The sequence below is a fragment of the Sus scrofa genome, chromosome X (assembly GCF_054392235.1).
Source record: "Sus scrofa isolate SSC_HxYL_T2T_F1_AM1 chromosome X, Sscrofa_HxYL_maternal_Yorkshire_Landrace_v2.0, whole genome shotgun sequence".
Lineage (NCBI taxonomy): Eukaryota > Metazoa > Chordata > Mammalia > Artiodactyla > Suidae > Sus > Sus scrofa.
In genome coordinates, this window is record NC_139401.1 from 78,813,266 (window position 1) to 78,838,601 (window position 25,336).

General features: G+C 37.5%; 1 protein-coding gene across 3 annotated transcripts in view; it reads right to left on the reverse strand.

Annotated features, from left to right (window-relative positions):
* Positions 1 to 4,273: 4,273 nt before the first annotated feature.
* The window catches only part of CHM (CHM Rab escort protein), a 192,069-nt gene continuing 171,006 nt past the window's right edge, over positions 4,274 to 25,336 (reverse strand). For 2 of the 3 annotated variants that reach the window (XM_003135219.7, XM_085008875.1), the window contains exons 14-15: positions 20,561 to 20,721; positions 4,274 to 7,642 (exon numbers count right to left, since the gene is read on the reverse strand). In XM_003135219.7, the coding sequence (XP_003135267.4) occupies positions 7,451 to 7,642; positions 20,561 to 20,721 (353 nt within the window). In that variant the 3' untranslated portion in view covers positions 4,274 to 7,450. The remainder of the gene's footprint in view (positions 7,643 to 20,560; positions 20,722 to 25,336) is intronic. The other variant, XM_021080640.2, reaches the window with a different exon arrangement.

The window sequence follows — 25,336 nt, forward strand, 5'->3', positions numbered from 1 at the left end:
TATGCAATGGTTTTTGCCTCAGTAGATAACTGGAATATAATGAGGAGCCTGGTGTCAGGAAGACTGATTATAATAATCTGAAGGAGAATAAGAACAGTGAGAAATGGAAATAGAGAGGAGGAGACCATGATCAGGAAGATAATCTGAGATCAAATCAATAAGCTATTGTGTTTAACTGAATGAGGGAGTTGAACAAGTGAAGGGTTGTAATTTAACATGTATATAAGCAAGATAAATAGATCTTTTGATTCTACTGTGTCATCTACTTCAATTACAAAAAACTGTTCACATTTCAATTGACTTATTCACTTGTTCTATTGGTAGCTCTATTTGGATAAAAACTGGCATGATCTCCATTATTCACTACCAGCCTTTTTTTTTAAAAAAAAAGATCTTGAAATATAATGGGTTTAAAACATTGAAGTATAATTGATTTATAACATTAGTTTCAGATGTACAACAGAATGATTCATATTCCCTTGCCCCTCTCCCCTAAGGAAAACACTATGGAGGTTCCTCAGAAAACTAAATATAGAACTACCATATGATCCAGCAACTGCACTGCTGGGTATATGTCCAAAGAAAAAGATACATGAACCCCAATGTTCACAGCAGCATCATTTACAATAGCTAAGATATGGAAGCAATGTAAGTGTCCACTGAGAGATAAATGGATAAATCACATGTACACATACATACAAAATGGAATATTACTCAATCATAAAAAAGAATGGAATTCCCTCTCCCCATTGGTAACCACCAGTTTGTTCTTTACATCTGTGAGTCTGTTTCTGTTATGTGTTCATTTGTTTTATTTTTTAGAATGCACATGTAAGTGGTAACAGAGTATTTGTCATTGTCTGACTTACTTCACTAAGCATGGGCCCTCTAGGTCCATCCATGCTGTTGCAGATGGCAGAAATTCATTATTTTTATGGTTGAATACTATTCCATTGTGTATGTGTGTATATATATGATATATATATGTATATATCATATCTCATGTCTTATTTATCCATTCATCTCTCACTGGACACTTAACATTGCTTCCATATCTTGGCTATTGTAAATGATGCTGCTATGAACATTGGGGTGCATGTATCTTTTTCTTTGGACATATACCCAGCAGTACAATTGCTGGATCATATGGTAGTTGTATATTTAGTTTTTTGAGGAACTCTATACTGTTTTCCATAGTGGCTTCACCAATTTATGATCCTACCAACAGTGTACTAGACTTTGCATTTCTCCACATCCTAACATTTGTTATTTGTATACTTGTGGGTGATAGCCATTTGGACAGGTGTGAGGTGCTATGTCATTATTTTGATTTGCATATCTCTGATGATTGGTGATGTTGAGCATTTTCCCATGTGCCTGTTGGTCATCCATATTTTTCCTTGGAAAAATGTCTATTCAGATCTTCTGCTCATTTTTTAATCAGCTTTTTTTTTTGATATTGAGTTGTATAACCTGTACACTAACCCTCTTGTTGGTAATATCATTTGCAAATATTTTCTCTCATTTGGTAGGTTGTCTTTTTGTTTTGTTGATGGCTTCCTTTGCTGTGCAAAAGCTATTTTTTTTTTTCTTTTTGCTATTTCTTGGGCCGCTCCTGCGGCATATGGAGGTTCCCAGGCTAGGGGTCTAATCGGAGCTGTAGCTGCCAGCCTACGCCAGAGCCACAGCAATGCAGGATCCGAGCCGCGTCTGCAACCTACACCACAGCTCACGGCAACGCCGGATCGTTAACCCACTGAGCAAGGGCAGGGACCGAACCCGCAACCTCATGGTTCCTAGTCGGATTCGTTAACCACTGCGCCACGACGGGAACTCCTGCAAAAGCTTTTTAGTTTGATGTCCCATTTGTTTGCTTTTGTTTTTCTTGCCTGAGACAGATCCAAAGAAATATTGCTAAGACTGATGTCAGAGAGTGTATTGCCTATGTTGTTTTCTGGGAGTTTTATATTTTCAGGTCTTACATTTAAGTCCTAATCTATTTTGAATTTATTTTTGTATACAGTGTGAGAAAGGAGTCCAGTTTCTTTTGCATGCAACTGTCCATTTTCTCAAAATCATTTATTGAAGAGGCTCTTTCCCCCATTTTATATTCTTGCCTACTTTGTTATTGATTGACAATACGTATGATGGTTTATTTTGGTACTCTATTCTGTTCATTGATCTATGTGTCTATTTTTGTGCTAGTTGCCATGCTGTTTTGATTATAGTAGCTTTTTAATATAGTTTGAAACCAGGGTGCGTGGTACCTCCTCCAGCTTTGTTCTTCTTCCTCAAGACTGTTTTGACTACTTGGGGTCTTTTGGGTTTTCACACAAATTTTTATATTGCTTGTTCTAGTTCTGTGAAAGATGCTATTGGTTGGTTGAAAGAGATTGCACCTGGAGGGTATTGTGCTAAGTGAAATAAGTCAACTGAAACACAATTACTATATTATTTCACTTATATGTGGAATCTAAAAAAAACAAATGATAAAACAGATATAGACTTATAGAAAAAAAATAGGTAGTTGCCAGAGAGGAGGGTTGGGGGTTATGAGTTAAATTGGTGGGGGGGCGACTAAAAGGTACAAATTTCCAATTACAAAATAAATGAGATGTACAGCATGGGGAATAGTCAATATTATATTAACTTTGTATGGTGACAGATAGTAAGTTGACTTATCCAAGTGATCACATTGTAAAGTATAGAAAAAACGAATCATGGAGTTCCTATTGTGGTGCAGTGGAAACGAATCAGACTAGTATCCATGAGAATGTGGATTTGATCCCTGGCAATGCTCAGGGGGTCAGAGACCCAGCGTTGCCATGAGCTGTGGTGTAGGTCACAGACACAGCTTGGATCCGGTGCTGCTCTGGCTGTGGTATAGGCTGGCAGATTTAGCTCCAATTCGACCCCTAACCTGGGAACTTCCATACGCTATGGGTGTGGCCCTAAAAAGATACACACACAAAAAAAGCAGAAAAGAAAGAAATAGTGAATCATATGTAGTGTACCTGGAGCTAACTTAGTGTTGTAGGTCAATTATACTTCAATTACAAAACAATAAAATAAATAAGAAAAAGTGTTATGTTGATAACATGAAAAAAGTGATAGTATCTAATATATATATATTAGAAAGTGAATAGAAAATAAAGAGCCAGTATTTCATCTTTGCCAGCTCTACAAATCCTGTGCTGAATTGGTATAGTCTTGCTAATTTTTTTTTACACACACGAAAAACTTGAATAGGACAATTCACTAATGCTTCTAGAGAAGAAGTGTCTTCTAAGACTACTTCTTTTAGGGATCAACTGTCTCACTGATAGGAGGAGGATTTACACACACAAATCCTATTAACATTAATGAGCATTACCAGGATAAATCGCCCTGTAGTGATAAGTGAAAAGACCCTTCAGTCTACTAGGATTCAAGTTCTAATGATTAGGTGTCAAATGGTCCTAACAGTCATCATCACCAGAAAGAACAGACGTGGCAACTTGTATGGAAAGGGCACCTCACTGCAGCCCCACAACTAACCCGTGTTAATGGAAAGAAAAGTGGCCTTCGAAGTGTGACCTGGGATGTTAAGTGTTAAACCTCTTGCATTTTTAAAAGGCCATCATTAAAAAGGAGAATTCAAACATACCAAAGCACTTGTTTAAAAAAAAGTGTGAATACTTTATGAGCTCCAAGGTGCTTGAAGGATAATATAGCTACTTGTTTAAAAATTCAATTAACCTTATCTTTCTTAAACTTGATTTATTAATAATCTCACAGATAAATTGCCAGTTTTGAAATAGTGATGTTATCTTTTAAATGCATCCTGTCTGAGAAGCTTTAGAAACTACTTTGAATTGACAGAAATGTCACTCTAATTATTTGATCCAAGAACAAATTATAATTCAATGAATGATTTCAGCATGAAAAGAATATCAGCAGTCTTTTGTCTGTTATAAGTAAGCTGTTGGGTACTCCACCACAGTGAAAAGCATTTTGGGTTTTCATTCACCAAGTAAATATGAAAGATGTTTCAGATTCTCATACACTAAGTGAGATGTGAAAACAGTTTATAGGTAATGTATTGTAAAGTCATATCTCACGCCTCATAATGAGGTCTGATGTTGGCATCTAGAACAGTAAATCATATCCATGTATTATTTGATTGCCTTTCTCACAAACCTGGCACAGTTGGCAGATGCCTAGAAACAAGACCAAGTATATAGCTGGACAATTAACTAAGTGTTTGAATAACAGACTGCTATCAACAAATAAATCAGTTCCAAGACAATCTTTAATTTCTTGGCATATACAAAATATTAACATTAAAAAATAGGATACCAAACCTGAAAGGCATTAAAAAGACTTTATTGCCTCTGAAACCTTATTGTTACAGTGTGCAAATTATGAATAATTATGTATCCATGCTTGTTGAAATGTATATAAGAAAGTCAACCAAGAGTAGAGAGAGATTATTCAATACCAATATCAGTAAATAACTGATCTGTAAGAAAGTTGCTTTAAAGGATCACTACTATTTAGCAATCAAATTTCAACAAATTTTTTTTTTAGGTTTTTAGGACTTTAGACAAAGGACTGCCTTCTTCGGAACTATAGCTGTGGCAGAAGTTAATCCTCAGCATGGCCATTATTTTAGACAAAGGTCTACCAATCTCAGAAATCACTATTCTAGAAGTTAACCACTAACATGACCATTTTTCTATGAGCAGCTAGATATCATAGGAGGTGGGTCTATAACAGCTTTCCTATAGAAAAAAAAATATATATATGTTTTTCTGGGCAGGCATACCAAGTAGACAAAAATACAGTAGCAATATAGGGTTAGTAATCCATTTTAAAATTGATCAGTAAACTGAATGATATAATCATTTTTGATAAATAAGGAGCATGCATAACATAAACATTTAAAATACATGAATCAAATTTCTTTGATAATAGCAATTTTCAAAATTTAAAATTAGCTACTGAAATTTCTGCATCATGTACAGCATCTAAATTTCATTCACAGAACTTCAGGTTTATGGTTTTACAACAAAACTGACAACTTTTTCTTTAAAGCTATGAAAACAAATATCTGCAGTAATTAAGATAGCTGAAAAGATTGTTCTTAGAATAATTTCTATTACATTCTGAGGTGACAGGAAATAACTAAGTTCTCTATCAAGGATTTTTAACAGTTGTGTAATATCTTATCATCACTAATGAAATTCAGGAGCTTTTAAACATTTCAACAGTATAAATAACCTGGAAGAGAAATTCCGATGCTGGTTAATGGATGTATAGGGTACAGTATGGACTGTGCCATGAGACCACAGAATATCTCCTTCATTGTTCTACATATAAAGAGCTGTATGTAGTAAAGCTATCAAAATTTTTCTAGTTATTCTGGGTCTATTCTAATTGACTGTTTATGTAAGTGTGCATGCTGCATCAAGAGGCCTTAACTCTAAGACTATAGCAAAGTACAATATCTTATTGGGTGCAACTTATTGCAGCTGTCTTCAGACTCAATACTCTCACATAGTGGAAACTTTTATATTGCTGGTACTGCGGGGCAGGGCCAATACCCAGAGCTTATAGGTATGTATTGTGCCTTTAGCGCATGCCATAGTTGGGTTACAGGAAATATGATTTAAGATAGATCTGAATCCATATAACAAAGTTTATAAAGTGATTCTACTGTCCCTGAATTGTATAACATTATAAAAGGGGAAGAGAGGGATAGAAGAGATTAAAGAGAAAGGGGAGAGGCTATGCAATCGGGAGGGAGTTGCCTGAGAGCCTGGGAAAGTTTTCCTCTGGATTCAGCTGTATCTGCAGGGGGTTTGAAAGGTTCTCTCCATTTCTCATGAGTCTGCAACAAGACAGAGCTCGCTTATTTTAAGATCATCTCTGAAATCTGGAGAGGTCAGAGCCCTGCTGCACATTAAGTATGTGAGTAAGAACTATGTGCTTTCTAATATAGTCACGGCTCTCTGGCAATATAGGCCAGACTGCACAACAATAAACTTCTTCTGTATTTATTTAGTGAAATAAGTTAAGTCCATACTATTGCTCAAAAAAAGGTAAACCATCAGAGCTTGGCATTTGGAAAAATTTTAATATAGGCACTGTCACTGTAACTAGATTTGCTGCCTATGTACAGCCCTTATATTTTTATGTTAAGTGCATATTAGGGTTTATCAATTGTCATATTCTATTTAGAGTCCTTGGTGGTTTCAGGTTTACCTACTAGAAAAAGAATATGAAGAGTTTATAGAGTGTTTTCCTTAATAAGTTTCAAAACCACAATCCTACATTTTACTATGTTTGCTCGTCTGTAAGACTATAAAATACTAATTTAGGAAACAGATTTTTATTTTAAAGGCTTAGTGCAATAAAAAAACACTGTAATCTATGGTGTTGGGGGAGTTGACAGCAAGCAATTATTTGCTGCATAAGATTTTTGATATTTACCCCCAAGTCAACAGGGAAATTCTGAAACAACTTTTATTCCAGAAAAACCATTCTAAGGATGGCACTGTATTTATCTTCAAAGTCATCCTCCTACAGTAGGCAGGGTATTACTATTTCCACCTTACATGTGGAGAAACAGAGGCCCAGAAGTTAAACAATTTGCCTAATATCATCAGTAGCATAGCTAGGACTAAGTTAAGTCCATGCTCAATTAGGCTACTGCTCTAGGTACTCGACAAGACAAAATTTCCAAGTACCAATGAGCCTATTTGAATCTTTCGTTTCTTCAGTATTGAGCTTTCCTAGTGAGTTCAGGATTCACACACAAACATCACTACTAACATTAAAATAAAAAACACTAAGTAATGGACTCATGACTCATCTGCAAAAATATCTACTTTAATATTAGCATTTTGGTACTCCTCAAGATAGAAAACAAAACAAACCTCTATTACAGACATGGGCTCCTGCCTGGATCATGACATGAGTTTTTTCTCAACTACATTTACATAGGCTTTTATCATTTGTGTCACAATGCTCATACCCATAAAGAAAATATAACTCAAATAATCAAAGAAAATATATGAGCTGATTCTGAAGATGCGGGTTTCAAACAAAGATCTAAAGTGGCAAGCAAAAGCTGTCCTAACACCACAGAATTATTAACAATGCATAGGATTCAGTTCAGTAACTAGAGCTCTATTCCTGGGAATCAAACCATTTATACTTTTTATCTGCTAATTCCACAGGTTTGGTTTCTTAAAGCAGACAAGTCAATGTGCTTTACAATATTTTGTGGTCTTGGAAAGTCCTCTTTAAGGAAAATCTCCATTTGGATTTCTATGACCTACTTATCTTGGTAATTCTGCATGTCAACTGGCTGTTGCTTTGTAATATTTTTCAAACAGTTCTTCCATTAAGAAGACTGAGGCTAGGAGGATTTTCCAAGTGTGGTATCCAATTTGGTGTTTACCCATTACTCAGAGGGCTCTTCTGGGTTTCCTAGATTTGCACTTTCCTTGGGAGTCTCTGAGCTGGCCTCTGGGATGGCACTGGATTCCAAAGCCTCTGGTTGTAAACTGTCTCCTTCAAGGATAATGTCTTCAGGATTTGGTGGCGGTGGACAGAAATCTTCCTTGGGGCAGATTTGTTGGAAAAGTGCTTCCGCCTGGCCAGGGAAGAAAGGGCACAACAGTTTTTGAACATTAGTGTAAAATGTGTGTGCCTTTTTGGAATTATTTTAAATATAAAAAAATGAAATTTTCTTTAATTATAGAACTTGACCCAGCATACATGACCTTCTAAAAATATGCCTTCAGAATTCCATGACTTTTCTCTAATTCTATACATGCATTCAGGTTCACCCCCTTCAAGTATATGAGTACTTGATAAGATTTTTTTTCAAGTGCTCCGATAATTTCGATTTAAGGACATTCATTCTACATGTCAACAGAAATACAATTTCCCTTAACAGTCTTTATATATATAATTTCCTAATAGACCCTATTTGTGATATTTGCACAGTCTAATTGAGCATATACTAATTTGAACATGTTATTGTTCACATCAAGAAAATTCTGGAGTTCCCGTTGTGGCGCAATGGTTAACGAATCCAACTAGGAACCATGAGGTTGCGGGTTCCGTCCCTGCCCTTGCTCAGTGGGTTAACGATCCGGCGTTGCCGTGAGCTGGGTGTAGGTTGCAGACGCGGATTGGATCCTGTGTTGCTGTGGCTCTGGTGTAGGCCAGTGGCCACGGCTCCGATTCGACCCCTAGCCTGGGAACCTCCATATGCCGCGGGAGTGGCCCAAGAAATAGCAAAAAGACAAAAAAAAAAAAAAAAATTCTTCACTGTTTGCTCAACTATTTGCTTTTCTAATTTTCCTCCCCTGTACCTTAAGGGGAGGAAAGACCATGTGTCCAAGACCATGGCTCTGAGTAGACGGCCATGTGCAAATGCTGGCTGTGCCACTTGGCAGCGATGTGATTTGGAGAAATCTTACTCAGCTTGTGAATCTTGCTCTCCTTGGCTATGACAGAGTGTAAGGCTCTCTATATGGTAACTGTTATCATTGTTATTAATAATAAATTAAATGTTGAGGTTTAAGCTGAGCTTGGTCTGGCAGGGTAAGAGAATAAGGAAGTAAACGTGATCTAAATTAGCAATAACAAAACACACACAGGATAAGAAAGTAAATGTGGCAAGCAACATTGTTCTTCTATTCTAAAAATATTCCTACTTTAATTAATTAATTATGTTTGCTTTTTAGGGCTGCACCGGCGGCATATGGAGGTTCCCAGGCTAGGGGTCAAATCAGAGCTACAGCTGCTGGCCTACGCCACAGCCACAGCAATGTGGGATTCAAGCCACGTCTGTGACCTACACCATAGCTCACGGCAATGCCAGATCCTTAACCCACTGAGCGAGGCCAGGGATTGAACCTGCAACCTCATGGTTCCTAGTTGGATTCGTTTTCCCTGCGTCACGATGGGAACTCCCCTACTTTAAGGAGCTTACACTTTATCCTATTGGAACAGAGACTCTCTCATTATCTATTGTCTATGGCTACTTTTGCATTGCAATGGCAAAGTTGAGTAGTTACAATATATATTACAGGGGCTGCAAAATCGAAATTATTTACTATCTAGCCATCTATAGTTGGTAGACTTCTACATCAGGTGAATAAAACTGATATTCTTTGGGACTGGGTGAAGAGGTAGTAAACAGAAACTTTTGAGCTTTGATGTGGAGCTGAAAGAAGGGACAGGGAGAGAAAAACAGCTTCTTCCCCTCTTAAGTACATCTCAAGGGTATATTTTTGGACATGCCTTCTTATTATGGATATTTTGAAATTAAATATTTGAGATGCCTGCTTTGCTCTTCACCCTGGGGATTCACCAAACATCTTTGTTGGAGACATTTAGTCCCTAGAAGCAGGAAGACTGAGGTCAGACAGAGCCTCTACCCACACTTCAGTTCCTCTAATGGTCAATTCGGTCTTTTATCTCTACTTTGTCTGTCTATAGAAGCTCTCCTTCCTCTTCACTCATTGCATGCAATCACCAAATCCTATCAAATTTATCTCCTAGTTCTTGATTCCATCTCTTTTTTCCCTGGGGACAACTGCAATATCTCAGAACTGGACCTGTCATGTTGTCTCTAGGGTTCTCCCATGTAATTCACTCTTCCCTCAGAGGGGGTCAATGGAAAATAAAACTCTGTTTCTGCCACTTTCTGGCTTAAAACTCTTCAATGGCTCCCCTTTTCTAACAAGATACTTCAGGCCTACCTTCTCTGGTCTCATCATCATTTATTTCATCCCATCTCTGCCTGTCAGCCTTTGCCACACTAATACCTGCTTATTTGTACCTTCTTAAACATACCATGTTTATATCCTAGGCTGGTGCAAATGTTATAACAACTGGAATGTTTCTCATTTTTTATATTCTTCTCTATAAAGTTCTCTGACTCCTAGATAGAACTCATGGCTCCCTATAATACTTCTGTACTTTCAATATCATTCTCTTACTGCTTATACTGCACTTTAATGTGTCCTCACTGATGCCAATTTCCTACAGCCAGACTCCAGCCTTTCCCAAGTCTCTCCACTCTCCAACTGCTGGAACCTTTTAGGGTCAACTGCCACTTTCTGGAAGGTCTATGTCTAATGCCTCCTGGTAAGCTTCATTTCATTTGCCAACTAAGCCCCAGTTTGGAGAGTTGTTGTAAAGAGCTTAGTTCAGAGTACTTACTTGTCAACTTTTAATCTTCCTCATCCTTTTTAAGCTAGAAATTAGCCTAAATGGTAAAGACTTTCATGTGGTTAAAATAATTAAAAAGAGCTAATTATATTGTGACTCAGTTTCCTTATACCAGGAAGCACAGAGAGGAAATGCTGAGTTGTTTAGATGTTTCTATGTTTATTTAACACATAAGTACATAAAACAAATATTTTGTCAATCTAGCAGTTTAATGTATTTAGGATATATCTACATAAATGAGATGAAAGTAGTAGCACAGTATATTAGATGAATGTACAAGCATACAAGCACTGGGGTTCAATAGACTTTTGAGTTTAAATCTTGGGTCAAAATTTACCAGCTATGTGACCTTTGGACAGGCTATTTAGCCCCTTTGGGCCTTAATTTCCTCATCTGTAAAATGGGGACATCACAGATACTTACCTCATAGGGTTGTTGTGAGAAGCAAACAAGATTATATATATGAGATATTTAGAATAGTGTCTGGGACATAGAAAATGCTCAATGAATGAAAGCTTCAGAAAATATGACACCTAAAATTGCCTTCTCCTTCAATGGCTTGAGAAAGCAAACGCTACCGCACAATACAAGCAAGCTGATATTTGCTAGTCTTCAACTTATACATTATGTACTAAAAGTCATTAAACAAACTGCTGATCTGTCCATACAAACAATGTTCTAAATGGTGGTTAGATTGCCAGCCCAGCCTACATCAGCCAATTTAATCCATTTTCTATCTGAAGTATAATACAGAGTACAGTACTATTTAACAATTCCTGTTCCCACAGTAGTAGTGGCAACTCCTAGGCAATGGGGGTTCCTGAAGGAGGAGTGAGCTATCACTGTCTTGGGAATAGGGGACTACAGACCAGTCTGTTCATCAGTATATGAGGGTAAATGAAACACTCTCCTTTTTGAACAAATATCATATATCAGGTTCAGAAAAAAAGTGAAGTGGAGTTCCCTGGTGGCTCAGTAGTTTAAGGATTTGGTCTTGTCACTGCTGTGGCACTTGGCCGAGGATCTTCTGCACGCTGCGAGTGCAGCCAAAGGAAAAAAGAAAAATAAGGTGTTCCCAGACATGGCCCAGTGGAAAAGATTCCGACTAGGAACCATGAGGTTGCAGGTTCGATCCCTGGCCTTGCTCACTGGGCTATGGGTCTGGCATTGTCGTGAACTGTGGTGTAGGTCGAAGACATGGCTCAGATCTGGTGTTGCTGTATACGTGACGTAGGCCAGCAGCTGTAGCTCCGATTGCACCCCTAGGCTGGGAACCTCCATATGCCTTGGGTGCGGGCCTAAAAAGCAAAATGAAAAAGAAAAAGAAAAAAAGGAAAAAACCTGTAATAACATAAACTACAAAATCTAGTAAGTCACAGCAAGAATCACATGATTAATAGGGAATGTCTTGGTTTTTTCCTGCATACAACTTTAACTTACGAGTATTAAACACTGATAACTTAATATTTTTAGTATGTCTTCAAATCATAAATAGCTCCACATAAACACAGGGAGACTAGTCTATATTATTCAATGCCTATACATTTACAAATAAGACAAGCAGTTAAATGAAGCATTTGATTTGTTAAAAAAAAGAAAAAAAGTTCCCTTTGTGGCTCAGCCATTAACAAACCTGACTAGTATCCATGAGGATGAGGGTTCCATTCCTAGCCTTGCTTAGTGGGTTAAGGATCTGGTGTTGCCATGACCTGTAGTGTAGGTCACAGACACAGCTTGGATCCCGCATCGCTGTGGCTGTGGCGTAAGCTGGCAGCTGTAGCTATGATTCATCCCCTAGCCTGGGAGTTTCCATGTGCCTCAGATGCAGCCTTAAAAAGCAAAACAAAAAACCAAAAAGCCAAAAAAACAAAAAAACATGCCGGTGCTTATGTTTTCTACATAGGCAAAGCTTAGGTGGTGTTCTAAGGGCTTTTGTAGACAATTTGGAAAAGAGAAGTCATCAATTAGTGTTTGAGATAAACACAGCATGATATATAGATTACAATTAGAACACAGTTTATCTGAAGGAACAGGCTATTTGTAAATACTATTATTGATGCCCTTTAAATTAGGCATTATAGTATTTCTCCCCAAACGGATGTGAAGCTAGAAGCTATATAGCAAATATAAAACTACTTATAACAAATAGCATATAATAATTAGCATCCAAACTAGCATTATTACTCTTTTCTTTCTTTCTTTTTTTTTTTTTTTTTTTTTTTTTTTTTTTTTTGTCTTTTTGCCTTTTCTAAGGCCACTCCTGTGGCATATGGAGGTTCCCAGGCTAGGGGTCCAATCGGAGCTGTAGCCACCGGCCTACACCACAGCCACGGCAACGTGGGATCCGAGCCGCATCTGCAACGTACACCACAGCTCACGGCAATGCTGGATCCCCAACCCACTGAGCAAGGCCAGGGATCGAACCCACAACCTCATGGTTCCTAGTCAGATTCATTAACCACTGCGCCACGACGGGAACTCCTATTACTCTTTTCTACTGTGATAACACTATATTCCTCAAGTCTTCTTGAGGAATCTTGGGAAACAAATTATCTCATGATATAATTATCCTTTAATTATAATCTTCTAGCTTGCAGTTTAGATCACATTAGTACTTGTACAATAAGCCTTATTTAAAAGGCCTTACGTTTTGGTTAAAAAAAATTAATGTTCACATAGGAATAAAGATGACCTAAGTTACCTGGTGGATAACTTGGTAATTTCTGCTTAGGAAAAAGTAGAACATCAAAGCAAAAGTGACTTGGCCATTTTAAGCCATAAATGGAGAACTTGAACCATCCTGGGTTCCTATTAAACTAATGTAATGAATGAGAGATATGACTTTTCTGTTATTGTGTGTTATCAGTGGCTAAATAATTATCCTGGATCACCATTAGACCTCAAAGATGAGATGTAAAGAATCTGGCAAACAAAAAAACAAAACAAAACAAATTGGAAATGCATGGGTCATGGCCTTGCTGCTATGACTAAAATTAGATTAAAAGCTCAATGAGGTCTTTTGTTCCCATAAGATTGCTTGGCACTAGTGGGAACAAAATTTCCATCTGTGGTCTTAGAACAATGTTAAATTATCCATTTACTGATTCAATAGACAGATGTGCCAACTATACCAGTGAAAAGTTTAGACTTATGCCTCAAAAAAATGGTAATTTCATCTGTCTCTTCCTGCCAAGTGCAGAAAAGTGCATTTGGACATGCATATGAATTTTCAGCATAGTGGAATCATAGTTCACTTTTGGCATCTTGTGTCACCTGCCCTGACACTTCTTCATAGCCTCTTGCCCAGGAGTGCTGTCACAAAATTCCACCATGATTTAACATACTCTTTTGCAGCTATTATTTTGGGGACACTGGCTTGTGTCAAAACATTAAAGGAGTCATTTTAAGTGTGAAAACCTGTAAGTCACATGTTCTTTTCTAAGATAAGAATGTGCCTTAAAAATGTGTCATTTTAAAAATACATTTTGTATGTCTTACTGGTTCCATCCCTTCTGAAATGACTCCGGTTTAAAGAGGATAGAAGTTTGTGTACTTCAAAATACACTGATAGGCCACCATTTAAATTAGAAGCAGTGTTTCTTTAAAACACTGGCATTAATAGGACTGCCAGCTCCAGGCAGGACCCCCTGCAGCCCAGAAAAGCTGCAACAAGCTTGGACGCGTCGGGAAAAGATCTCAGATGGTCTTTCTGAGTCTGGCTGCCCTGGGGAGGAGCCTCTTGGGTTTCCAGCGGCCCTGCTACCCGCACAAGCCCCCAGGGGGTGCCGAGACCTAGTGGATCAGCTGCACAGGACTGCCAGCTCCAGGCAGGACCCCCTGCATCCCAGAAAACCTGCAACAGGCCTGGCCGAGTCGGGAAAAGATCTCAGACGGTCTTTCTGAGTCGGGCTGCCCTGGGGAGGGGATTCTTGGATTTTCAGAGGCCCTGCTAGCCACCCAAGACCTCAGGGGGTGCTGCACTCCCACGGAATAGCTGCTCAGCACCACCAGCCCCCTGGAGGAGCCCCTGCAGCCCAGAAAAGCTGCAGCAAGCTTGGCCAGACTGTGAAAAGATCCGCCTACATTCTCAGGCCATCCTTCTGAGTTGGGCTGCCCTAGGGAAGAGCCTCCTGGGTTCTCAGTGACCCAGATAGCTGCTACAGCCCCCAGGGGGTGCTGCACTCCTGAGGAACAGCTGCCCAACACCGCCAACCCCCTGCAAGAACCCCACAGCCTAAAAACACCAGAGCAAGCTCTGCATGACCAAGTGAAATCTGCTACCATCGTGGTGTGGACCTCCCAGTCCTGTCTGCCCTCAGGAAGTCCTCCTTTGCTTCAAAGAAACACTGTTAGCCCCATCAACACTCCAGAAAAGCCACACTGCCTCAAAAGACATTGAGCAACAATGCCAGCCCTCAGGAAATATTCCACGGCAGTGACAAGGCAAACAATGCCTGGTCACGGAGAGTACAACTCCCTCAGGAGAAAGAAAACAACAAGCAAGATGAAGAAGCTGAGAAACCACCCCCAGTCAAACCAACAGGAGAACTCACCTAAAACAGTCAACAATGAAACAGATCTCTACAGTCTGACAGACCTGGAGTTCAAAAGAGAAATAGTAAAAATACTGAAGGAATTAAGAGAAGATATGAATAGTAATGCAGACACCCTCAGAAAGGAACTGGAAAATATAAGGAGGAGCCAAGAAAAACTAGAACATTCATTTGCAGAGATGCAAACTGAACTAAGGGCAGTAAAAACCAGAATGAATAATGCAGAAGAACGAATCAGTGATATGGAAGATAGAATAATGGACATCACCCAATCCGGTCAACAGACAGAAAACCGAATCAAAAAACTGGAAAGCAATATAAGAGACCTATGGGATAATATAAAGTGGGCCAATCTACACATACTAGGAATTCCAGAAGGAGTACAAAAAATAAGGGGATGAAAATATATTTGAAGGAATTATCGATGGAAACTTCCCAAATCTAAAGGATACTGGGTTCAAGATACAAGAAGCACAGAGGGCCCTAAACAAACTGAACCCAAACAGATCCACACCAAGACACATGATAAAAAAAATGGCAAAAGTTAGTGATAAAGAGAGGATCCTAAAGGCAGCAAGAGAAAAACTGAGTGTTACCTACAAGGGGAACCCCCATAAGATTAGCAGCTGATTTCTCTACAGAAAAACTACAGGACAGGAGGGAATGGCAAGAGACATTTACAGTGCTCAAAGGAAAAAATATGCAACCTAGAATACTCTATCTAGCAAGAATATCATTTAAAATAGAAGGGGAAATAAAAATTTTTTTCCAACAAACAAAAACTTAAAGAATACAGCCACACAAAACCCAGGTTAAAGGAAATATTGAAAGGGCTTCTCTAAACCAAAAAGAAAGGAAGGAAAGGGAAGAAAAAAGAAAAGAAAAAAAAAAAGAAGAAGAAGAAGAGGAAGACCTAGGACTGAGGAAATCGCAATCAGAGAGCAGTCACTCAAATAAGCCAGCATACAGATTTAATCATGAACATGCTTCAAACAAAATAAAATTAAAAAGAAAAAAATAAAAAAGTGTCATCAAAACCATAAAATGTGGGCAAGGGATGTTAGGAAGTAAATAACCCTTTTTGTTTGTATGTATGTCTCTCTTCTTAATTTTAATATAGTAATGAAGTATTTGAACTTACAGGACCATCAGGCTAAAACACACAATTATGGGAAGGGGTTAGCATACTTAAAAAACAGGGCAACCACAAGCCAAAACCAAATATTGCATTCGCAAAAAATGAAAAAAAAAAAAAAAACCCACTCAAGCAGATAATAACAGGAGACCATCCAACCAAAAAAAAAAAAAAAAAAAGAAAGGAAGAATGGAGAACCATAGAATCAACTGGAACACGAGGTTCAAAATGGCAATAAATAATCATCTATCAATTATCACCTTAAATGTCAATGGACTGAACACCCCAATCAAAAGACACAGAGTGGCTGAGTGGATAAAAAGGCAAAAACCTTCAATATGCTGCCTACAAGAAGCTCACCTTGGGACAAAGGACACATATAGATTGAAAGTGAAAGGGTGGGGAAAAATATTTCACGCCAATAGACATGACAGAAAAGCAGGAGTCGCAACACTCAAATCAGACAAAATAGACTTTAAAACAAAAGACATAAAGGAAGACAAAGAAGGACACTACTTAATGATTAAGGGATCCATCCAAGGAGAGGATGTTACCATCATCAACATATATGCCCCAAATATAGGAGCACCCAAATACATACAACAAATATTAACAGACATAAAGGAGATATTGATGGGAATACAATCATAGTAGGAGACCTTAATACCCCCCTCACATCAATGGACAGATCCTCTAGACAGAAAACCAATAAAGCAACAGAGAGCCTAAAGGAAACAATAGAAAAGTTAGACTTAATTGATATCTTCAGGGCACTACATCCAAAAAAAGCAGAATACACATTCTTCTCAAATGCTCATGGAACATTCTCAAGAATCGACCACATATTGGGACACAAAGCTAACCTCAATAAATTTAGGAGCATAGAAATTATCTCAAGTATCTTCTCTGACCACAATGCCATGAAATTAGAAACCAACCATGGGAAAAGGAAAGAGAAAAAACCTACTACATGGAGACTAAACAACATGCTACTAAAAAACCAATGGATCAATGAGGAAATCAAGAAGGAAATTAAAAACTACCTTGAAACAAATGATAATGAAGACACAACCTCTCAAAATATATGGGATGCTGCGAAAGCAGTGCTCAGAGGGAAATTTATAGCAATACAGGCCTTTCTCAAAAAAGAAGAAAGATCCCAAATTGACAACTTAACCCTCCACCTAAATGAACTAGAAAAAGAAGAACAGAAAAGTCCTAAAGTCAGCAGAAGGAAGGAAATTATACAGATCAAAGAAGAAATCAATAAAATAGAGACTCAAAAAACAATAGAGAAAATTAATAAAACCAAGAGCTGGTTCTTTGAAAAGGTGAACAAAATTGACAAACCCCTGGTCAGACTCACTAAGAAGAGGAGAGAAAGAACCCAAATAACCAAAATTATAAATGAAAAAGGAGAAATCACAACGGATACAGCAGAAACACAAAAAACCATAAGAGAATACTATGAACAACTATATGGCAACAAGTTTGACAATCTGGAAGAAATGGACAATTTTCTAGAATCTTATAGCCTGCCAAAACTGAATCAAGCAGAAACAGACCAACTGAACAGACCGATCACTAGAAATGAAATTGAAGAGGTCATAAAATCACTCCCTACAAATAAAAGTCCAGGACCAGATGGCTTCACAGGTGAATTCTATCAAACATATAAAGAGGAATTGGTGCCCATCCTCCTGAAACTCTTTCAAAAGGTTGAAGAAGAAGGAATACTCCCAAAGACATTCTATGATGCCATCATCACCCTCATTCCAAAACCAGACAGAGATACCACCAAAAAAGAAAACTATCGCCCAATACCATTGATGAATATAGATGCAAAAATTCTCAACAAAATCTTAGCCAACCGAATCCAACAACATATCAAAAAAATTATACACCATGACCAGGTAGGGTTCATACTAGGTTCACAAGGATGGTTCAACATACGCAAATCCATCAGCATCATACACCACATTCACAAAAAAAAAAGTCAAAAATCATATGATCATCTCAATAGACGCAGAAAAAGCATTTGACCAAGTCCAACAACCACTCATGATCAAGACCCTCGCCAAAGTGGGTATAGAGGGAACATTCCTGAATATAATCAAAGCCACTTATGATAAACCCACAGCAAATATAACACTCAATGGAGAAAAACTGGAAGCCTTCTCACTCAAATCTGGAACAAGACAGGGATGCCCACTCTCATCACTGCTCTTCAACATAGTTTGGGAAGTCCTAGCCACAGCAATTAGACAAACAAGAGAAATAAAAGGCATCCATATAGAAAGAGAAGAGATAAAACCGTCACTGTATGCAGATGACATGATACTATACATAGAAAACCCTAAGGACTCAACCCAAAAACGACTTGAACTGATTAATAAATTCAGCACAGTCGCAGGATATAAGATTAACATTCAGAAGTCAGTGGCATTTCTGTATACCAGCAATGAAATATTAGAAAAGGAATACAAAAATACGATACCTTTTAAAATTGCACCTCACAAAATCAAATACCTCGGAATACACCTGACCAAGGAGGTAAAGGACCTATATGCCGAGAACTATAAAACTTTCATCAAAGAAATCAAAGAAGATGTAAAGAAATGGAAAGATACTCCATGTTCCTGGATTGGGAAAATCAATATTGTAAAAATGGCCATACTACCCAAAGCAATCTACAGATTCAATGCAATCCCTATCAAATTACCCAGGACATTTTTCACAGAACTGGAACAAACAATCCAAACATTTATATGGAACAACAAAAGACCCAGAATCGCTAAAGCAATCCTGAGAAACAAAAACCAAGCAGGAGGCATAACTCTCCCAGACTTCAAGAAATACTACAAAGCCACAGTCATCAAAACAGTGTGGTACTGGTATCAAAACAGACAGACAGACCAATGGAACAGAATAGAGAACCCGGAAATAAACCCTGACACCTATGGTCAATTAATCTTTGACAAGGGAGGCAAGACCATAAAATGGGAAAAAGAAAGTCTATTCAGCAAGCATTGCTGGGAAACCTGGACAGCTGCATGCAGAGCAATTAAACTAGAACACACCCTCACACCATGCACAAAAATACACTCCAAATGGCTGAAAGACTTAAATATATGGCAGGACACCATCAAACTCCTGGAAGAAAACATAGGCAAAACACTCGCTGACATCAACATCATGAATATTTTCTCAGGTCAGTCTCCCAAAGCAATAGAAATTAGAGCAAAAATAAACCCATGGGACCTCATCAAACTGAAAAGCTTTTGCACAGCAAAGGAAACCCAAAAGAAAACAAAAAGACAACTTACAGAATGGGAGAAAATCGTTTCAAATGATGCAACCGACGAGGGCTTAATCTCCAGAATATATAAACAACTTATACAACCCAACAGCAAAAAAACCAATCAATCAATGGAAAAATGGGCAAAAGACCTGAATAGACATTTCTCCAAAGAAGATATACAGATGGCCAACAAACACATGAAAAAGTGCTCAACATCGCTGGTTATAAGAGAAATGCAAATCAAAACTACCATGAGATATCACCTCACACCAGTCAGAATGGCCATCACTAATAAATCCACAAATAACAAGTGCTGGAGGGGCTGTGGAGAAAAGGGAACCCTCCTGCACTGTTGGTGGGAATGTCAACTGGTACAGCCACTATGGAGAACAGTTTGGAGATACCTTAGAAATCTATACATAGAACTTCCATATGACCCCGCAATCCCACTCTTGGGCATCTATCCGGACAAAACTCTACTTAAAAGAGACACGTGCACCCGCATGTTCATTGCAGCACTATTCACAATAGCCAGGACATGGAAACAACCCAAATGTCCATTGACAGATGATTGGATTCGGAAGAAGTGGTATATATACACAATGGAATACTACTCAGCCGTTAAAAAGAATGACATAATGCCATTTGCAGCAACATGGATGGAACTAGAGAATCTCATCCTGAGTGAAATGAGTCAGAAAGACAAAGTCAAATACCATATGATATCCCTTATAACTGGAATCTAATAGCCAGCACAAACGAACATCTCCTCAGAAAAGAAAATCATGGACTTGGAGAAGAGACTTGTGGCTGCCTGACGGGACTGGGAGGGATCAGGAGCTTGGGCTTATCAGACACAACTTAGAATAGATTTACAAGGAGATCCTGCTGAATAGCATTGAGAACTTTGTCTAGATACTCATGTTGCAACAGAACAAAGGGTGGGGGAAAAATGTAATTGTAATGTATACATGTAAGGATAACCTGACCCCCTTGCTGTACAGTGGGATAATAAAAAAATTATTGAAAAATAAATAAAATACTGGCATTAGAATTTTATTTTTCTGAACATGCATATCTAACATCTTCTATCCTTATTCCCACAATGAAACTCATAAACAGTCTCTTGTAGCTCATCGTTATGTTTAATAACGTGAAAATATTTCATACTACATTTAAAGTATATTTAAAGTAGCTTTAGGGCAAATTGCAGAGCTGGCATTAAGTAAGAGATGCTTTTTTGTCTCTTTTCCCACCTTCTAGAGGGAAAAACAGTTCACTTTCTCTACCACACCAACGACTTAACACAAAACCAAGAAATACTAACAGCCTTACCTGTTTGACTGCATTATCATTTCCTAAACCACAATCTGGGCCAGAGCAGACATAAACGTTGGATGGTAAATCATTATAAGAGTTCCTGCTGACGTCCGAAGAATCTCTCATATTGAAGTAAAGAGCCCACAGAAGTCTTGGCTTTTCAACTTCTTCATTTTCTAAATGTAGACATAAATTTTACTTACATCTAAAGCCCAATATGCCTGTTCTTTATAACAATATGTAGCCAATTAGTAACAAAGCCATTACTATGTACTATAGTAAATCAGAGCTTTGTATGTAAATAATAGTAAATCTATGTCATATACTCTAATACATGTATATGATATTTCAAGCAATGATGGCTTTTCAACCTAAACAAATTAGATTTTAAAAATTATTTTGATTATTAGAAAGTTACTTAGATTTAATCCCAATCATGTTCCCTTGGATTTCTATTATTTCATATCACCAGTATCAAGGTGCTTATGATTACATTCACCCTTAAATTATTCCTATGAAGTGAGAAGTTAACATAAATTGATTTTCTTATGTTTCACATGGATAAACCAACTTAAAAATTATATAGTAAGTCAATACTATATATATGATTATGAGATATCCAGAAGAGAGAAATTCTATAAAGACAGGAAGTAATTAGGGTTACCTAGGGATGGGAGCAAATTGAGGCTAAGTATGTGATAACTGCTAATGGGTATGGGGTTTCTTTCTGGGGTGATAGACATACTCTAAAATTGACTGTGGTGATGTTTGGACAATATGGCAGATTGGGGGGAGGGGTAGACTGGGGGTTTGTGATTGGCACGTGCACACTGTGGTATATGGAATGACTGACCAACTGGGACCTGCTGTATAGCACAGGGAATTTTACCTAATATTCTGTGACAATCTATAAGGGAAAAGAATCTGAAAAAGAATAAATGCATGCATATGTGTAACTGAATCACTTTGTTGTACAGCAGAAATTATCACAACATTGTAAATTGATTATGCTTCAATTAAACTTTAAAAAATGAAAAAAACATTGAATTTTACACTTGAAATTGGTGAGCTGTATGGTATATGAATCTCAATAAAGCTATAATTTTTTTAATTAACAAAATAAAGTTTTGGCTACACCCAGGGCATGTGAAAGTCCCAGGGCCAGCAAATGACCTTGAGCCCACAGCAGTGACAATGCTTGATCCTTAACCCACTGAGCTACCAGGGAACTCCAATAAAGCTGTTATTAAAAAATAGTATTTGCAGGATTAAAACTTGGATATCCTAACTCACTAACACTTTGTCCTACTAGATTACAAAAGTAATGTCAACCAAGGAACAAATATAAGTAAGACTGTGAGACTGTAAGTTGTTTTTAGTACATATTCTCTCATTTAACAGCAAGTATCTATTATATGTGTTAGGCATCCAGCTGGGAGTTGGGGATACACAGATGAAGCAGACTTAGTCCATATACGCTTGGTTTTTTTATGTTCCATAATATAGGGCCTAGCATACAAGAGATGCTCAATGAATAACTTCTGAACTGATTTTAATACTGTTTTCAGATATAACCAAATTTTGATGTGTTTATTAAAGATCCAACCTTGTCAACCTCAATAACTAAAGCCTATTATTACTTCCATCTTAATCATTATTTCTATGCCTCTCTTCCTTAAAAATGTTATAATTAAATTTTCTTTGGATGAAAACAGAAAATATTACTCAATATATTTATTGACTAGGAGTTCCCATTGTGGCTCAGCAGATTATAACCTGATTAGTATCCATGAGGATGTGGGTTCCATCCCTGGCCTCACTCAGTGGGTTAAGGATCTGGCACTGCCATGAGCTATGGTGTAGGTTGCAGATGCAGTTCGGATCTGGTATTGCTATGGCTGCGGCGTAGGCTGGTAGCTACAGCTCTGATTTGATCCGTAGCCTGGGAATTTCCATATGCTGCACATGTGGCCCTAAAAAAAAAAAAAAATATATATGTATATATATACACACACACACACGCATATATATATATATATATATATGTATATATATATAGACTACAGTGTTTTCTTAGCACGAATCTGAAGAAATATTCAAATTCTGTACAATGATAGTAATAGATGTGCATAAGGATTACCTAAGACCATGAGGTACCTTGTGAATCATAAAGAAAATGCTAAAAGTATAATTATCTAGTTAATTAAATCTTATTGCTAAATTTATAATCAATGTAGAAAAGTTAGCTAATTATAATATTCAGTTACAAAAAATGTCCCATTTCCCAATTCAGGACAAATATATTTTTATTATACTTAATTTAAAATAGCTCCACTACAAGAATGCCAAATACTTTCTTTTTCGAGTTCATCCTGAATAATCCATAATTATTACTATGATAGAATCAAGAAACTCTGGATGGAAGAAGTGATCCTTTAAGATTTCCCCTTCTAATGTTAAGATCTCTAAGTCTAAGGTATCACTAACTTCATGTATGCACACCTAGGTGGCAAAACCTATTTACTGATAAAATAAAGAAACATAAACTCATATTTCAGAGCTAAAACCATATGGCTTTTAGTTTGTTTACTGGTGAGTTTCACAAACCTTACAGGAAGATAATTAAACATACTGCCTATGAGTTGTGAAATGAGACTCTGGGAACTTTGCAGGAAAGTGGGCTAAAGTCTGTAAGTCCTTTAATATTGCTCAGTCCATTTCTAAGCATATGCTAAGAGAGATTATGTTGTATTTTATGAAAGTTCCAGCTCAGAGGGCCATCACAATAAAAGCTGGGGAAAATGAATAATCCAATTGATTATAGGAAAGAAATTTCACAGAGGTTGAAGCTTTGAAAAGAAACCAATAGGAAGATGAAAGTTGACACAGGCTGAAGATAAATGCTCTAGATACAACAGAGTTATCAGGCTATGACCTTAAAACCCTCAAAGAAACATATAATTGCTTCATCTTTCTTTGAGGCCAGGTTGGAAAGGCAGAGAGAGCGCTCAAAAAATAACATGTGATTGTCAAGTGCACAATTGTCAAAAAAACTATTAAAGTTGTCAAGGTTTGGCTAGGAATACATCACATGGTCAGATACAGAATTGGTTTTCTGTAATAGCTCATTTCACTCAATTAGATCACGTGAAGGACTAAACAAGTAATAGGTAATTTAGAATAAATATCTTGGGCAAATTAAACTGGGGCAAGTACAGAATAAAGTAGGCCAAAGAAAATCAACAATGGCTCACTAAATAAAAGCAACAAATGGTCTATAGTTGCATGCCATGCTTAGGGAGAGAGTGAGCTATTTTAGTAACACGATAGAGTAGCATGAGACCAAGAAAACAGGAGACTATCACAGCTGTGACCTAATCTGAACAAAACAAATACAAAAGGAATTAAGAGAAGGCATTTGACTTCTCAGCCCAACAATTACTTGACATCCTCACCAGTCACCTACTTTAAAATGACACCTCTAAGGGGAATTCCTGTTTTTAGGCAGTGCTGCTTTTTTGAAATAGGAACTGAATGGGATGGAATGAGGTAAATCCACATGCTGTGCCGAGTGAAGAAAAAAAGAAAGAAGATGGTGCGGTGATGACAGTATATTGCAGACACTTGAAGATATAGTACTAATGAAATTCTTGCTTCAATTTGTATGGAAAAATCTCCATTTCCTGAGTTAAAAAAAAGCAACCACTTAGGAAAATTCTACCAGTGTTTTGAAGGATATTATAGAATCTGGAAGAATTAATGCACATATGAATGGTGGGCAATAATCTCATTTTCTCACCTGCAGAATCAGATTTATTAAGTATAAAATATCTGAAATGTCCTTGGACTGTGAAGCAGGTAAGAGTTTCGAGATCTTTGATGTTCTTAAAGGAGCCTGGGAAGTAGGACTCCTGGAAGTTAGTACAACTTCTTCTTAAGACAGAGCATATGTCAAGAGCTCCAGCTGATACCTTAAACATAAGGCTACTGAAATTTCTCAGATACAATGGCAAAGAAGTACTGTGTTTGAGAAGAGAACATTATCTTAAACAAACTTCCTTGCAAAGTGACTAGGCTGACTTTCACACAAGCTTATGAAGCATAGCACTACACAGAACACAGAACTCAAATAAAAAGAAAATAAGCTTAAATGATGTTATTCTTTTGGCATGCCTTTTAAAACAAAATATTTATAATGTTCTAAGGCATAAGGTTTCATATCATTGTCAAATAACTAAAACATAATACTAAAAGCCATCAGTCTGTGAAAATAGGGGCTTTTGCTACAGGGAAGAATGTGTTTTAATGTATTGAAAGTTCACATTGCTCATAAAGTTCCTTCTTCCTCATTTAGGCAGGAAAATGAATTGAGTTCTTTTCTCCAGGTGACTTTGCCTCTTTGACCTGCCATGGCCCAGTGCTCACTTTATCTGGTGATTCATTTTCAATAACTCCAACAGTATTTGTTCTGACATTTTAATTAAAATATGACCACTACCTCATCCTGATGATAAAAAGGCCTATGTGTCAGTGAAAACTAGCTTTTCAGTGCCTCAGTGCACCTGAGGACCCCTCTGAGCACATAGTTCTTACTAAAGAATTTCACTCAGGCTCTCAACAATACATCATTTCAAAATGGGATCGCATTAACCATTAAGATTAATGTTTAAAAATCTAAAATGGCTAGAGGATGCTAAGTAGTGAACATGTAATTTTCCCATCTTGATTTTTAAAAAAGAAAATCAAATGCATTTTATAAGTGAAGAGCATTGATACAAGATTCAAGTCTAG